This window comes from Paralichthys olivaceus, chromosome 10 (assembly GCF_024713975.1).
Source record: "Paralichthys olivaceus isolate ysfri-2021 chromosome 10, ASM2471397v2, whole genome shotgun sequence".
In the NCBI taxonomy this organism is placed as follows: Eukaryota; Metazoa; Chordata; class Actinopteri; order Pleuronectiformes; family Paralichthyidae; genus Paralichthys; species Paralichthys olivaceus.
The window spans coordinates 407,615-421,984 of NC_091102.1; the positions used below are offsets into that span (position 1 = coordinate 407,615).

General features: G+C 46.6%; 1 protein-coding gene across 10 annotated transcripts; it reads left to right on the plus strand.

The window, feature by feature from the left end:
• Positions 1–1,210: 1,210 nt before the first annotated feature.
• LOC109646302 (trichohyalin) lies at positions 1,211–14,269 on the plus strand. 10 transcript variants are annotated; one of them, XM_069532625.1, is made up of 28 exons: positions 1,219–1,844; positions 2,915–3,076; positions 3,162–3,299; positions 3,901–3,978; positions 4,131–4,198; positions 4,291–4,456; positions 5,073–5,179; positions 5,503–5,838; positions 5,921–6,047; positions 6,124–6,258; positions 6,353–6,501; positions 6,600–6,770; positions 6,939–7,017; positions 7,110–7,187; positions 7,354–7,500; positions 7,590–7,699; positions 7,907–8,048; positions 8,129–8,304; positions 8,411–8,538; positions 8,663–11,268; positions 11,349–11,480; positions 11,631–12,074; positions 12,178–12,255; positions 12,914–13,066; positions 13,138–13,287; positions 13,373–13,429; positions 13,530–13,592; positions 13,665–14,269. In XM_069532625.1, exons 2-28 carry the CDS (start codon positions 2,957–2,959, stop codon positions 13,890–13,892), a joined length of 6,366 nt encoding a protein of 2,121 aa, XP_069388726.1. In that variant the 5' UTR covers positions 1,219–1,844; positions 2,915–2,956; the 3' UTR covers positions 13,893–14,269. The 10 variants fall into 10 exon arrangements, with proteins under 10 accessions (XP_069388732.1, XP_069388731.1, XP_069388726.1 ...); XM_069532624.1 differs by having other exon boundaries at positions 1,220–1,844; positions 2,947–3,076; XM_069532622.1 differs by having other exon boundaries at positions 1,221–1,844; positions 4,128–4,198.
• Positions 14,270–14,370: the final 101 nt, after the last annotated feature.

The window sequence follows — 14,370 nt, forward strand, 5'->3', positions numbered from 1 at the left end:
GTTGTTCATTGTTCTTTGTTCAAAAAGAGGATTTCTTAAACTTCAGTTTTATCTGCAACGGAAAAATCAAACGTTGTGAGACCGGTCATTGTTCTCGTCTCGTCCATAACAAGTAAAAAGTGTCCAACTTGATGTCTGTGTTTGAAACTCCACCCCTGCAGCAGATGACGTGAGGAGATCAGACGCAGTCAGACACAATCAAACGCACCCAACAGCTTAAACACGTGGGCCTCAGGTCAGACCCACACAGACTCCGCCTCCTTCATCATCTCGGCTTTAAAAACAAACAGCAGCTTCGATGATAAAATATTTTACAAAGTGCTTCACGAGCGTCGTGTCGATGTTTCAATTCATGAGATGGATGATGTCATCACACAGGAAGTTTTACACATGAAGACAAAGGTCAAACATTAAATCAGACTGAAGTGGAACAGATTCGACTTCAGCCCCTCGGTCAAACAACGCAGAGTCTCTGTCATCAGCAGAACGTCCCCGAAGACTGGATGGGGCCCAGAGCCTCTGCAGCTGCACATTAGTGTCTAATAATAATGATTCATGTTTTAGTTTGATTCTTTCTGATAAAAAATTATATTTTAGGGGTTGTCGGTAGCGTACTGCATGTCATTCCCCCCTGTCCCCTGTCTCTCTACAACTGTCCTGTCCATTAAAGGCATAAAAAGCCGCCAAAAAATAAATTATATTTTAAGTAAATTCCAACTTTTTTGTGGGACATTTGTGCTGGTGGGTGCCCTCTAGTGGTGATGGAGAGGAGAACTTTGTCCAAAGTAAGGACAATATTGGACTTTCTGTCACACCCTCTCCATCATGTCTTGATTAGCCTCTGCAGCTCGTTCGGTGACAGACTCATCCGCCCACGCTGCTCGACAGAACGCCACAGGAAATCATTCCTGCCTGTGGCTGGCAAATTGTTCAATGACAACCTGTAAAGTATAAAGATTAATAATGTGTACTGTGTATACTTTAACTTTACCTTTAACTTACTTTACTTATGCACAAATGTAAATCTATAAATACCCGGTCTTTACCACTACATATGTTTATCTTTATTTCTATTAGCCTTACTTGATTTTTATATTTTATATGTTAAACCTGCTTTTGCTGTTTCACCTCTTTCTCGGGGGCTCTGTAACATTTTAATTTCCCTCCGGGGATTAATAAAGTACTTCTGATTCTGATTCTAGTGGCTCAGTGTGTTTATGTCGTATCATCACGTCAGAGTTGTTGAAATTGTTCCTGATGACAGTTGAACTGGTGTCCTCCAACATTCTGGTTTCATTCAGTCACACGTTTCTGTTTCTCAACTGTAACTGAAATCTAATGACATTTTATATGTTTATTTCTCTCAAATTGTTTTTATTTACATTTCTGTACTATTTTATTTTTGCTTAATATTTTCTTCACTTCCTGATGTCAGTATTATAGAAAGTATTAAAGTTCATTTTTGTATTAAATCTATTTCGTGTCTTTTCATGTGAATACAGTTACAGAACATTAGAATGTCTTTCATTTTTTGACATTTACTGATTTATTCTTTCATTTTTCTATTTTGATGAGTTGGTTTTTTTATTTTAACATTTTTTTTAATTCTCTATAGTTCGTCACAGTTGCAGTGAGCTCCTCCCACCGGCAGAAGTCGCTGTGTGGATTTAAACCGGAAGTTCTCTGTGTCTCGGGGTCAGAGGTGACGGGTCCCGGTTGTTGTGATCGTCGCGCGCTCTCCGGTGTTTTCGTGTTTTCGTGTGAACGGAGCGAAGCGGCGGGTTTCAACGTTTCCTACGTCATCACCCGTGACGGTGACGTCAGACTTCGCGCTGCAGCCTCAGGTAAAAACTTTGCCCACGTCAGTTTCCGGTGTTAGCATGCTAATAAGCTAACAGGCTAACAGGTCTGTGATGATGGAGCCGTTGACACCGGGTCACTGCCCCGGAGGGTCAGAGGTCAGAGGTCACCGTCATATCCTATGAAACCAAATTAAATTATATTAAACTACAGTGAAATAAATTATATATAAATTATATTAAACTAAAGTGAATTAAATTATATTAAACTACAGTGAAATAAATTATATATAAATTATATTAAACTAAAGTGAAATAAATTATATTAAACTAAAGTGAAATAAATTATATTAAACTAAAGTTAAATAAATTATATTAAACTAAAGTTAAATAAATTATATTAAACTAAAGTGAAATAAATAAAATAAACTAAAGTGAAATAAATTATATTAAACTAAAGTGAAATAAATTATATTAAACTAAAGTGAAATAAATTATCTTAAACTAAAGTGAAATAAATAAACTAAAGTGAATTAAATTATATTAAACTAAAGTGAAATAAATTATATATAAATTATATTAAACTAAAGTGAAATAAATTATATTAAACTACAGTGAATTAAATTATATTAAACTACAGTGAATTAAATTATATTAAACTAAAGTGAAATAAATAAAATAAACTAAAGTGAAATAAATAAAATAAACTAAAGTGAATAAAATAAAATAAACTAAAGTGAAATAAATTATATTAAACTACAGTGAATTAAATTATATTAAACTAAAGTGAAGTCATAAAATTAAAACCATATTAAACAAAACTACTGCTCTGATGATGAGAGTTTATATAAAAGTCAGTGTTTCCATGGTGACGGGTTTAATCAAACTGGAGCAGAGAGCTGTGATTGGTCAGTGAGTCCAGATTTAAATTTGAATCAATACAAATGATCAACATGTCGGCTGTATTCATACAGCACCTTTAAAACAACGTGTCACCAGAGAGAAACACATGCTTTGATTATTGATCTTCACTGTTGATCGACTCGATGATCTAATGAGGATGTGAATATTATTTCAACGTTGATGAGGTTTGAGTATTGATCTGTGACCATCAGCAGAAAATCAATCACCTGCTCTGATGATGCAGTGACGTCGCCATGGAGCAGCAGGAGAGGGCGGAGCTCCAATGGGAGGTGTGTCGTCTGCAGGAGAAGCTGGCGGAGAGTCAGGCAGAAAGAGAGGAGCTGGAGTCGAGGAGCAGAGCTCTGAACGACAGGGTGAGGAGGAGGAAGAGGAGGTGATGTGATTATAAGGTCCATCAGAGCCTTACATCTCTCTCAATCTCTCTCTCTCTCTCTCCAGCTGTGTCAGTCAGTGTCTCCCTCGCTTGCCCTCTCTATGCATATGGAGGGGGAGCAGAGGGAGTGGAGGAGGCGGGTGAGGGAAGGGAGAGAGAGGGAGGCCAGACAGGCCCTGCTCATCCACCGCCTGCAGAACAAGGTGAGGCTGTTAAAGAGATATAACATCATATTATATTAACCATTCGTTACCGTTGTTCATTATTAAACACAAACAGTACTCAAGTAAAAGTATTGTTACTTTATAGTTATAATACTCATAAAGTAATTGAGTAACAGTAAAAAGTATCTTGTAAAAAACTATTTGAGTAGTGAGTAACTTCATTAGAATGTATTGTGTCAAACAGGATAACTAGAGGTAATAGTAATGTAAAGTAAAGTGTACTACTGGTTACTACCCACCTCTTTTCATTGAAACTTTATTCTAGGTAACATATGGCAAAGAAAACGCAGACGTTAGCCAATCGGCTGTTTGTATTGGTCAATAGATCACGAGTATTATTTATGAGCTCATCTGTGAACATGAGTCAATCAGGCAGATTTTCATCTGCAATGTTGGTGAAGGTCGTGAGGTCACTGAATTACCTCATTTCTTTGGATTATTCTTTGGATTGAGAGACACTGTGTAGTATCAGTGTGTAGTATCAGTGTGTAGTATCAGTGTGTAGTATCAGTGTGTAGTATCAGTGTGTAGTATCAGTGTGTAGTATCAGTGTGTAGTATCAGTGTGTATCTTACTACAGGTGGTGGAGTACAGAGATCGATGTCAGCGTCTGGATCTTCAGCTGCAGAATCAACACACACAACTCATCAACACTGAGGTCACACTCACATTCTAACACAATACGACAGTATATACAAGATTAGATCATTACATAATACAGTTTCATGATATTACAGTACTACACAGTAGTACATACAGTATTCCAGATGTTGTTGTGACTCTTCCTGTTGTGTGTTTGTTGTGTAGCAGAGGATCAGAGATGAACACAGTGACTCTCTTGAGAGCACCCTCATCAGGCTGGAAGAGGAACAGCAGAGGTGTGTGTGTGTGTGTGTGTGTGTGTGTCATGTTGTCGTCCATCTTTATCTACAGTTTATGGTCTCACCTGTGTTTATGTGTGTGTGTCCAGGTCAGTCGGTCTGGCTGAGACCAACGCTCTCTTGCGGGAGCAACTCGGCCAATCAGAGCACGCCAACCAGGCCCTGAGGCAGGACCTCCAGAAGCTGACAGCTGATTGGTCAAGAGCTGTGGAAGAGGCGGAGCAGAGAGAGTCTGATTGGCTGAGAGAGAAGAAGGTCTGTATGTTTTACTCCTCTGGGAGTTTTATTATTAGTTCTGGAAAGTTAAAGGGATGGTTCCCTCATTATCTCCTCAGCCCTAAGATGGAGGGGGCTGAAGTGTTTGAGTCCACAGAACACTGTGTCAGGTGTGAACCTCCCGAACTGGAGACAAAAGCTTCAGATGTATAAAACAACAGAAAACCGTCCACACTGCTCCTGAGTGTGACACATTACAACTTTGTGTAAATTACTTGTTTCATATCCAAGTTGAGTGTCGGGGCTTGCAGACATTTGATGACATCACAGGAGCAGAATGGAGGCGTGTTATTTCTGGCGTTTTATTACGTCTGAAGCTTTCGTCTCCAGTTACTTCAGTTGTGTTGGATTCTGCTCCAACTCTGTTTACACCTGAAGTGGAGTTCACCCCCCACATCATGGTGGTGAGGAGATAATGAGTCCATTTTTCTGTGAACTGTCCCTTTAAGTATACTGTCCTGACAAGTGTGTTCACCCTCACAACTGTGTGTGTGTGTGTGTGTGTGTGTGTGTGTGTGTGTGTGTGTGTGTGTGTGTGTGTGTGTGTGTGTGTGTGTGTGTGTGTGTGTGTGTGTGTGTGTGTGTGTGTGTGTAGTGTGTGTCAGGTGGTGTGGGTCATCATCAGGCTCAGTTGTTGTCTGTGTGGAGATCTGTGGTTTCTCTGAGACGAGTCTGTCACTCTGTCAAAACTGCAGCCGACAGGTGAGTGTTGAACTGTGACGTATTGATTGACATGTGACGTATTGATGACATGTGACGTATTGATGACATGTGACGTATTGATTGACATGTGACGTATTGATTGACATGTGACGTATTGATGACATGTGACGTATTGATTGACATGTGACGTATTGATGACATGTGACGTATTGATGACATGTGACGTATTGATTGACATGTGACGTATTGATTGACATGTGACGTATTGATGACATGTGACGTATTGATTGACATGTGACGTATTGATGACATGTGACGTATTGATTGACATGTGACGTATTGATTGACATGTGTCTCTGCAGGGACCTATGGCAGCTGAGGGCGGAGTTTTCTCGTCTCTCGTCGTCTCTTCTGTCCAGCTGTGACTCTGTCTCCTCCGCCCTGAGACTCAATGCTCCTCACATCCAACTCTCCCCCTCCTCCTCCTCTCTGCCTCCCCCTGACCTCGCTCCCCCCTCTCCTCTCTCCTCCACTCTCTCCTCCACTCTGCTCCTCCCTCATCCAGACTCCTCGGACTCTGAGCCTCCTCTCGTCTCCTCTTCTTCTCTGGGAACCTTCGTGTTGGCGGAGTTGGAGCAGAGGAGGGAGGAGCTGGAGCGCCCCCTGCAGGAGACTGAAGTGTCACAGCTGAAGGAGCGGTAATGAGTGACACCTCCTCCATCCCTCTGCTGAATGTCAGCTGATAGTGACTCTGTAACCTCCCTCTCTCCCTGTTGTTAGGATTGTGGAGCTCTCTCGCTCGCTGCAGGAGGAGCATGTTCTGAGGGAGGAGAGAGAGAGAGAGGTAGAGAGGCACAGAGAGACAGAGAGAAGTCTTCAGTCCGTCAGTCGAGCTGTGATCAGTCTGGTGAGTGAGAGAGCGCCATGTGGTCATATTGACCTGTGACATCATCAGTGACATCATCAGTGTGTTGTGTCTTCAGTCCAGAGTCCTGAGCAGCTGCAGTCGTTCTGTGTGTGTGTCCTCGGACAGCGTCCTCAGTCTAGACCTGTCCTCCCTGCTGTCTGTCCTGTCTCAGACAGAGAGCACCCTCCAGAGGAGACACCAGGAACTGCAGGTCAATCACACGGAGGAGCAGTTTCTACTGCAGGTCAGAGGTCATGGAGCTGTTGTTAAATGTGTGTGTGTTTGTGTGTGTTTGTGTGTGTCAGGGGGCGGAGCTCTCTCTGCGGCGGCTCAGTGAGGAAAACACAACCCTGCAGCTCCGAATGAAACAACTGAAAGACGACAACCAGCAGCTTCAGACACACACAAAACACTCTCAGCTGGAGCTCACACACACTCTGGACACACTGAGCAGGTGCATGCGAACACACACGCACAACATCATCCATGTCAGTCAGGTCGTGACATTTGAACAGGAGCAGCTTCTTTTCTTCTGTCTCATGAACATGGCAGGGAGCGCGAGATGTTGTCTTCGCTGCGTCTGCAGGTGGAGGAGGTGCAGATGAGCGAAGAGGAGGTGAGGAGGGAGAACAACAGACTGAGGAGTGAGAGAGAGAGACAGGAGGAGAGGAACAGACGCCTGGAGACAGAAACACACAGACGGTACCCTGCCTTTATCAGAAGGTCTGAGATGTTCGACCATGTGACAGGAGTAACTCCTCGCTTCACGTTTGTTTGTGTTTTCATCATGTTGTGTGGAGCTGTCGCTGTGAAGACTGACACTTCAACTTCCTGTGGCTAATAATGGACTCACTGTACGTTGTTTATTTACAACATGTGGCTCTGTTTCAGAGTTGAGACGGAGTTGTTGGAGAATGTTCAGCTGACGGAGAGAGACTCTCTTCAGCGGATGGAAATTCACACTCTGAAGGTAAAAATAAATACTCTTCCCTCTGTTTGTTCTACTCATCCAGTTACTTATCATTCTGTTCCTTCCACTGTGTGCCTCCTGACGTCCTGTAGGGGGCGCTGGAGAGAGAGCAGCTGGACAAGCAGAGAGCAGAAGAAGAGACTGCGGACGCCAGAGACGCTCTGCAGAAGGTGCAGATTAAATTTTATATTAACGTCCATGTGTGGCCACATGTGTGTCAGCTGATGTGTCAATCACTCTCATTCATTCATTCACTCATTCATTCGCTTACTTTTGGGATTTTATAATAAACCAACATTGCTCAGTTTCACTGTTTAACACTCGTGATAAAACCAGTCCAGGGAGTGTGTTCTACGTCTGTCGTCCGTCGAGTGTGCGTTGAAGCAGGAGGTGGACGAGGGACGTGACGCCGTTGACAAGATGGCCACCCTGAACTCGGCCTTGGAATCAGACAAGCGAGAGCTGAACAAACAGCTGCTGCAGGTATGGCTTCTCTCTCTCTCTCTCTCTCTCTCTCTCTCTCTCGGACAGTGCCTGGCTCAAAGGCTCCTGACCTGTGTTTGTGTTGGCAGCTGGGGTGTGATCTGACAGACAGCCAATCACAGCTGCACGCTCTGAGGTCAGAGGTCAGCTCTCTGCACAAAGAGGTCAAGACCCTCACCAGCGACTGCAGCCAACTCAGGTGAGTGTCCACCGTCACACGTTTCTACACAAGTAGAAACTTTCAAATATGGAGCTTCTATTAATGACAGAAGTTTTTATTCCACAACAGAAACCTCTGAAATCTCAAACAAAGTATTTAATCTAAATTAAGTTCATCCTGAATTTAAACTTTTAATCCTGAATTTAAACTTTTAATCCTGAATTTAAACCTTAACTTTGATTTCAGAGCTCACAAGGAGCTGGAGGCCGACATTGTTCATCAACTGAGAGAAAGAGGGTCAGAGATGGAGAGAATAATGGAGGAGAAGAAGAGAGAGTTGGCCTCTCTGATGGAGGAGAGAGAGAATGATGGACGGCAGCAGGAGGAGGTAGAGAAGAGGAGGAGGAGGAGTGATCATGTGACTCAGACATGTACACATGTATGATGAATGAAGTGTGTGCTCCTCAGATGTCCTCTAGGTTTGCATTGGTGTGTGCGGAGCTGAAGGAGGCGCAAGAGCAGCTGCAGCGGACGAGAGAGAAGGAGAGGAAGAGAGAGCAGGAGGAGCAGGAGAGAGAGAGCAGGAGGCAGCAGGAGAGAGAGAGCAGGAGGCAGCAGGAGGACAAGGAGCTGCTGGAGCTCAGGTACTGACTCACCTGAACAGGTCACAAACTTATTAGGAGCACCCAGCTCTCTCTCTCTCTCTCACTCTTTCTCTCTCACTCTCTCTCTCACTCTCTCTCTCTGCAGGTCTCTGTCGGTGTCTCTCCACCAGCAGCTCGCTCAGCAGCAGAAACATCTGTCGCAGTCAGAGGTCGACAGATGTCAGCTGATCACACACGTTCAAACCGTACAGGACGTCAAACAAACCCTGCAGGGTGAGAGAGGGGGGGAGGGAGGGAGGGAGGGAGAGAGGGAGGGAGAGAGATACTGTGTGTGTGTGTGTGTGTGTGTGTGTGTGAGATCTAATAGGAGGAGAATAACTGTTTTTTCTTTTTAAAGGAGAGATGGCGTGTCTGAGAGAAGAGCTAGAGGAAATGACAGCCAGGAGAGAAAGGAGTGAGGAGGAGAGGGAGGTGCTGAAAGAGAAGATGGAGAGACTGACAGAGGAGGTGGAGGAGCTGAGGAGAACAAGGATGGAGGAGGAAGAGGAGAGAAAAAAGGAGAGAGCGGCCTGGCAAAGAGAAAGGGAGGCTCTGAATGAGGACTTGGGGATGAGGGATGGAGAGGTGGAAGCACTGAGGAGGCGCAAAGAGGGATTGACTGAGGAAAAGGAGGAGAGGCAGAGGGAGGTGGAGAGACTGACTGGGGAGTTGATGGAGAGGACTATGCAAATCAGCCAGATGATGGAGAGAATACAGCGAGCAGAGAGAGAGAGGGAGAACCTGGAGGAGGAGGTGAAGAAGACAGAGCTGAGTTTAAGAGAGGAGGAGGTGAGGAGGGAGGACAGGAGGAGAGAGGACGAGAGGCAGAAGGAAAAAGAGATTGAGGCACTCTGTGACCGGATGGAGAGATTAGAGAGGGAGAAGGAGGAGAGAGAGGGGGAGGGGGAGAGATGGAGGATGAGAGTGGAGGAAGTGGAGGAGGAGATCAGCACACTGAGAAAACGAGAGGAGGAAGAGAGGGGGACTGTTGAGCGACTGCTTGGCAGAGTGGAGGAGGTGAAGAGGGAGAGAGAGGAGGAGAGGAAAAAAAACGAGAGACTGAAAGAGGAGAAGGAGGAAGCTGTAGGAGGACTGTCGAAGAGGCTGAAGGAGAATGTGGGGGAGATGGAGCTTCTGAGGGTGAGGCTGAACGTGGCGAAGGAGGAGTATGAGGAGGTGAAGGAGGAGGTGCAGCGGAGGGAGCGCAGCCTGGAGCGACAGATGAACGCCGTGAGAGAGAGGGAGGAGGAAGTGGAGGAGCTGAAGGAGCGACTGAGGCTGTTGGAGGAGCAGGAGGAGGAGGGAGTGAGAGAGCAGGAGGAGGTGAAGGAGAAACTGAAGCTGATGCAGGAGAGAGAGGAGCAGCTGGAGATACTGCTGAGAGAAACCCAGGATCTCCTGGAAGAGGAGAGAAGAGAGGGAGGAGAAAAAGATGACAGGATCTCCCTCTTGGTTAGAGAGCTGCAGGAGGCTCAGGCCGAGTCCGATGGAGTGAAGAGAAGAGTAAGAGAGGACGAGGAGGTAAACGACAGGCTAGAGGAGGAGGTGAAGGAGTGGAGAGAGAAGGTCAAGCTGAGTACGACAGAGTCAACAAAGATCAGCAGTCTTCTAAAAGAACGAGAGGAGGAGGTGCAGCAGCTGAGAGAGGAGAGAGAGGAGGAGAGGAAAGAAAAGGAGGAGGAGAGGAGAGAGAGAGAGGAAAGGAGAAGGAGGATGGACATCAAGCTGATGGAGTTGGAGGAGGAGAAGAGGGGGCTGGAGGAGGAGCGAGAGCAAGAAAGGGAGGAGAAGAGGAGGCTGGAGGAGAAAGTGAAGGAGGTAAAGGAGGAGCAGGAGGAAGAGAGGGAAGAAAAGAGGAGGATGGAGAACAGACTGAGGGTGATGCAGGAGGAGAGAGAGGTCGAGGAGAAGGAGTTGTGGAGGGTGAAGGAGGAGAAGAGGAGACTTGAGGATAAACTGAAAGAGAGGTTGAAAGAAATGGAGTTACAGAGGGAGGTGCTGAGAAGTAAAGAAGAGGAGAAGAGGAAGCTAGAAGATGAAGTGAAGAAGACCAAAGAGGAGCAAGGAGAAAAGAGAGATCAGCACCTGCTGGTGGAGGAGCGAGGGAGGGCCAGAGTCAGAGAGCTAGAGGAGGAGAAGACAGGACTGATGGTGGAGCTGAGGAAGAGAGAGAGGGAGGTGACAGCACTGATGGAGGAGGTGAAAAGAGAACAAAGAGAGAAAAAGGATGCACAAGAGGAGGTCCAGAGGGAGCAAAGAAGGAGTGAGGAGACCCTTGATAAGTGGAGGCAGACGGAGGAAATAGAGGAGGAACTGAGGAGGAGTGAAAGGGAGGTGTCTTTACTTACAGAGGAGGTCCAAGAAGCACAGAGGGAAAAGAAGGGGGTGCAGAAGGAACTAATGAGGAGGAGAGAAGAGGTGACAGATCTCAGAGAGGAGTTGCAGAGGGAGAGAGATGGAGCACAGGAGGAGCTGAGGAGAAGGAGAGAGGAGGTAACTGGAGCACAAAGAGAGAAGGAGGAGTTAGAGGAAAAGCTGAAGAGGATGGAGGGGGAGATGATGGCTCTGAGGGAGGAGGTGCAGAGGGAACAAAGAAAGAATGAGGAAACCGAAGAGAAGTTGAGGCAGACGGAGGAAGTACAGGAGGAGCTGAGGAGGAGAGAGAGGCAGATGTTTGTACTAAGAGAGGAGGTACAAGCGGAAGAGAGGGAGAAGAAGGGGGTGCAGAAGGAGCTTATGAGGAGGATGGAGGAGATGACAGCTCTGAAGGAGGAGGTGAAAAGAGAACAAAGAAAGAAGGAGGAGACAGAGAAGAATCTGCGGAGGACAGATGAAGAGGTGATAACTCTCGGAGAGGAGGTGCACAGGGAGCGGAGGAGGAGGGAGGAGGTGCAGGAGGAGCTGAGAGGAGCTCAGCAGAGTGTAGAGGTGATGACGGAGAACCTGCGCTCCCTGCAGAGTCAGGTACAGTCCTGATGAAGAGGAGACATCGTCCTGAAGGAGGTGCTGCAGGAAAGCTTATGTCTCCTCTCTCTCTGCTTCAGGTGTGTGACCTGAGTCGGAGCAAGGAGCGATCTAAGCAGGAAGTGAAGGAGAAGGAGCAGGAGAGGCAGCAGATGAAGGAGGGACTGAGGGAGGCGCTGGAGGAGATGACCAAACTCAAAGTGCTCCTGCAGGTACAGCGACTCCTGCTGGAGGATACAGCTCCTGCTACAACCTGTCCTTCACTTTGTCCCCATGTTTATGTTCATTATGCTAAGCTAAGCTATCTGTTTCCAGTCTTAATGCTAAGCTAGCTATATGTCGTCCCACTTTGTGTCTGTCAGGAGAGCCACACAGAGGGAGAGCGACTGAGGAGCGCTCTGAAGGACAAGAAAGAGGAGGTGGAGAACCTGAGGACTGTCAGAGAGGAGGTTGAGCGACAGAGGGAGGAGGTTGAGAAGGAAAGAGGACAGTTGGAGGAGCTGAGAGCAAGAACCAAGGCCCTGGAGAGGAGGAGGAGGGAGGTGATAGAGGGGCTGGAGGAAGCTCTTCATGCTAAGGAGAAGGCAGAGGAGTACAGGAGGGAGGCTGAGGAGTGTTGGAGGAGTAGATTGGAGGAGATGGAGGAGGAAAAGCGGGTGAAGCTGAGAGAAATCCAGACGGTGAAGGAGAGACATGAGGAGGTGGTGAAGGAGTGGACGGCCAGGAGGGAGGTGGAGGAGAGCAGGGCTGAGCTGAGCCGGGTCAGAGCCACAGCGGCCATGTTGGAGGAGGAGAGAGATGGACAGGTGAGGAGGAGGACAGATGACAAGAAGAGAGGAGGTGATGTTGAACAGAAAACACTGTAGAGAGGAAACTGGTGTTTATTGACATGATGAATCTTTTCCTCAGGAGGAGGAGGAGCAGATCACGTCTCTGCTGCAGGAGAAGAAGGAGGTGAAGAGGCTGCTGAGGCTCCGAGAAACTGAGGTGAAGAAAAGAAAAGTTTAGTTGCTGCTGATGTTCAACGTCTCTGATCACATCTTAAAACAAGTGTTATCAGCCTGGTCACAGGTTAAAGATCACAACTGCACTGAAGCTGTTTCCTCACGTGTTCCTCACATGTTCCTGATGTGTTCCTCACATGTTCCTCACATGTTCCTCACGTGTTCCTCACGTGTTTGTCACATGTTCCTCACGTGTTCCTCACGTGTTTGTCACATGTTCCTCACATGTTCCTGATGTGTTCCTCACATGTTCCTCACGTGTTCCTCACATGTTCCTGATGTGTTCCTCACGTGTTCGTCACATGTTCCTCACGTGTTCGTCACGTGTTCGTCACATGTTCCTCACGTGTTCGTCATGTGTTCCTCACATGTTCCTCACATGTTCCTGATGTGTTCCACACGTGTTTGTCACATGTTCCTCACGTGTTTCTCACGTATATATTATATATATATATATATATATATAATACACACACACACACACACACACACACACACAGCACTTGAAGTCACCAAACACATTTTCAGATTCTGGAATGTGTTGGGGTCTAAGTTTTGTGTGTTCATGCTAAAAACACTCAATGAGGATCCAGCTTGTTCGTATGAATGATGAAGTCATGACGTCGTCTTCTTGTCCTCAGGTGGACACTCTCACTCGGAGGACAGAGGAGCTGGAGAAGGACAGAGATCGAGTCCGATTGGCTCTGGAGAGAACTGAGGCAGCTGTGATTGACTACAAGGAGAGAAGCCACCAACAGGAGCAGAGCTCAGGGGAGAGACCAAACTCAGGAGAGGTCAGTGTCTCTAACTGGTTGACAAGTTATCGTCCTCGTTCCTGTGGACCTGACTGTGTGTGTGTCTGCAGGGTGTGGGGGACAGACTCGTTGTCCTCCAGCGTCTCGTTGCTGAACTCGAACTCGAACAAAAACGACTGAGCAAGAAAAACTCACATCTGGAAAATACAAAAGAAAAATTGAAGAGAGAGAGACACACACTGAGAGACACACTGAGACAGGTACACACACACACACACACACACACACACACACACACACACACTGGGACAGGTAGACGTTGTGTTTGATGTTTGTGTGTTTCAGGTGGAAGACGAGCGAACGAGGCTGAGACAACAGCTGATTGTCAGCAGCAGATCTCAGGTGTGTGTGTGTGTGTGTGTGTGTGTGTGTGTGAGTGAGTGAGTGTGTGTGTGTGTGTGTTTGTGTGTGTGTGTGTGTTAACCTCTGTGTGTTTGTTCAGGAGTCTACAGACACCACAGAAGAAGAGCGTCTGCAGAGTCGGGTGATGGAGCTGGAGGAGCAGGTGAGAGCAGAAGAAGAAGAGTTTCAGATGCTCTTAGTTGTCATGGTGATGCTGACAGTCTCCTCCCCTCAGGTGAGTCAGCTCCATCTCTCATTGGCTGTGGATCAACAGCAGAGGGCGGAGTTTATCCAGCAGTCGTCCAGAAACAGCGAGTGGCTGCTGTCCCTAAGACATGACCTCAGTGATTCGCTCGCCATCGTCACGCACTGTCCAATCCCATCAGTCCTGGAGTCTGAGACGCAGCGATTGGACCGCAGTCTGAAGGAGGAGGAGCTGAGGATGTCGCTCAGCCAATCGTAACGCTGAAAAATATAAAATACATAATGAAGCTTTTAGCCAAAGGCAGTCAGCTGTTCTGTTGCTATGGAAACAGCTTGATATCACAAAGGAAGTAAACTGTCCAACCACAGGTCGTCTGTCACGACTGAAAGACGCTGGTTCAACCTCGTGTGTCTGACGAGGCGTCAGCAGCCGATCAGCAGGATTCTGGAACTGAAGCATGAGTCTCACTGGGCGAAAAGTTCTTTTTAACTCGTTTTTATTTAATTTTTTATTCTGTTTTCATTTGTTATGACGCACTACATTTCCCATGATCCCTCAGTCTGAGCTGCTTGTGGTTCATGTGAAGACTCGAGGTCCGCTCTGTGTAAAGTTCAATAAAGTTTTTCTAAACCAAAGTAGTTTTTGTTTCCTGTTCTTACTGTAATGCCAGGCCCAGCCTGCAGGGGGCAGCACTTCAACACTCTGCTCTGGGCAGATGTTCATGTTGTTGATCCTG

Coding starts and splice junctions, on each gene's coding strand:
- LOC109646302 (XM_069532622.1), top strand. CDS start 2,957: ATGGAGCAGCAGGAGAGGGCGGAGCTCCAATGGGAGGTGTGTCGTCTG. Junction 6,502..6,599: donor ACTCTGGACACACTGAGCAG/GTGCATGCGAAC, acceptor TGAACATGGCAG/GGAGCGCGAGATGTTGTCTT. Junction 13,593..13,664: donor TGATGGAGCTGGAGGAGCAG/GTGAGAGCAGAA, acceptor TCCTCCCCTCAG/GTGAGTCAGCTCCATCTCTC.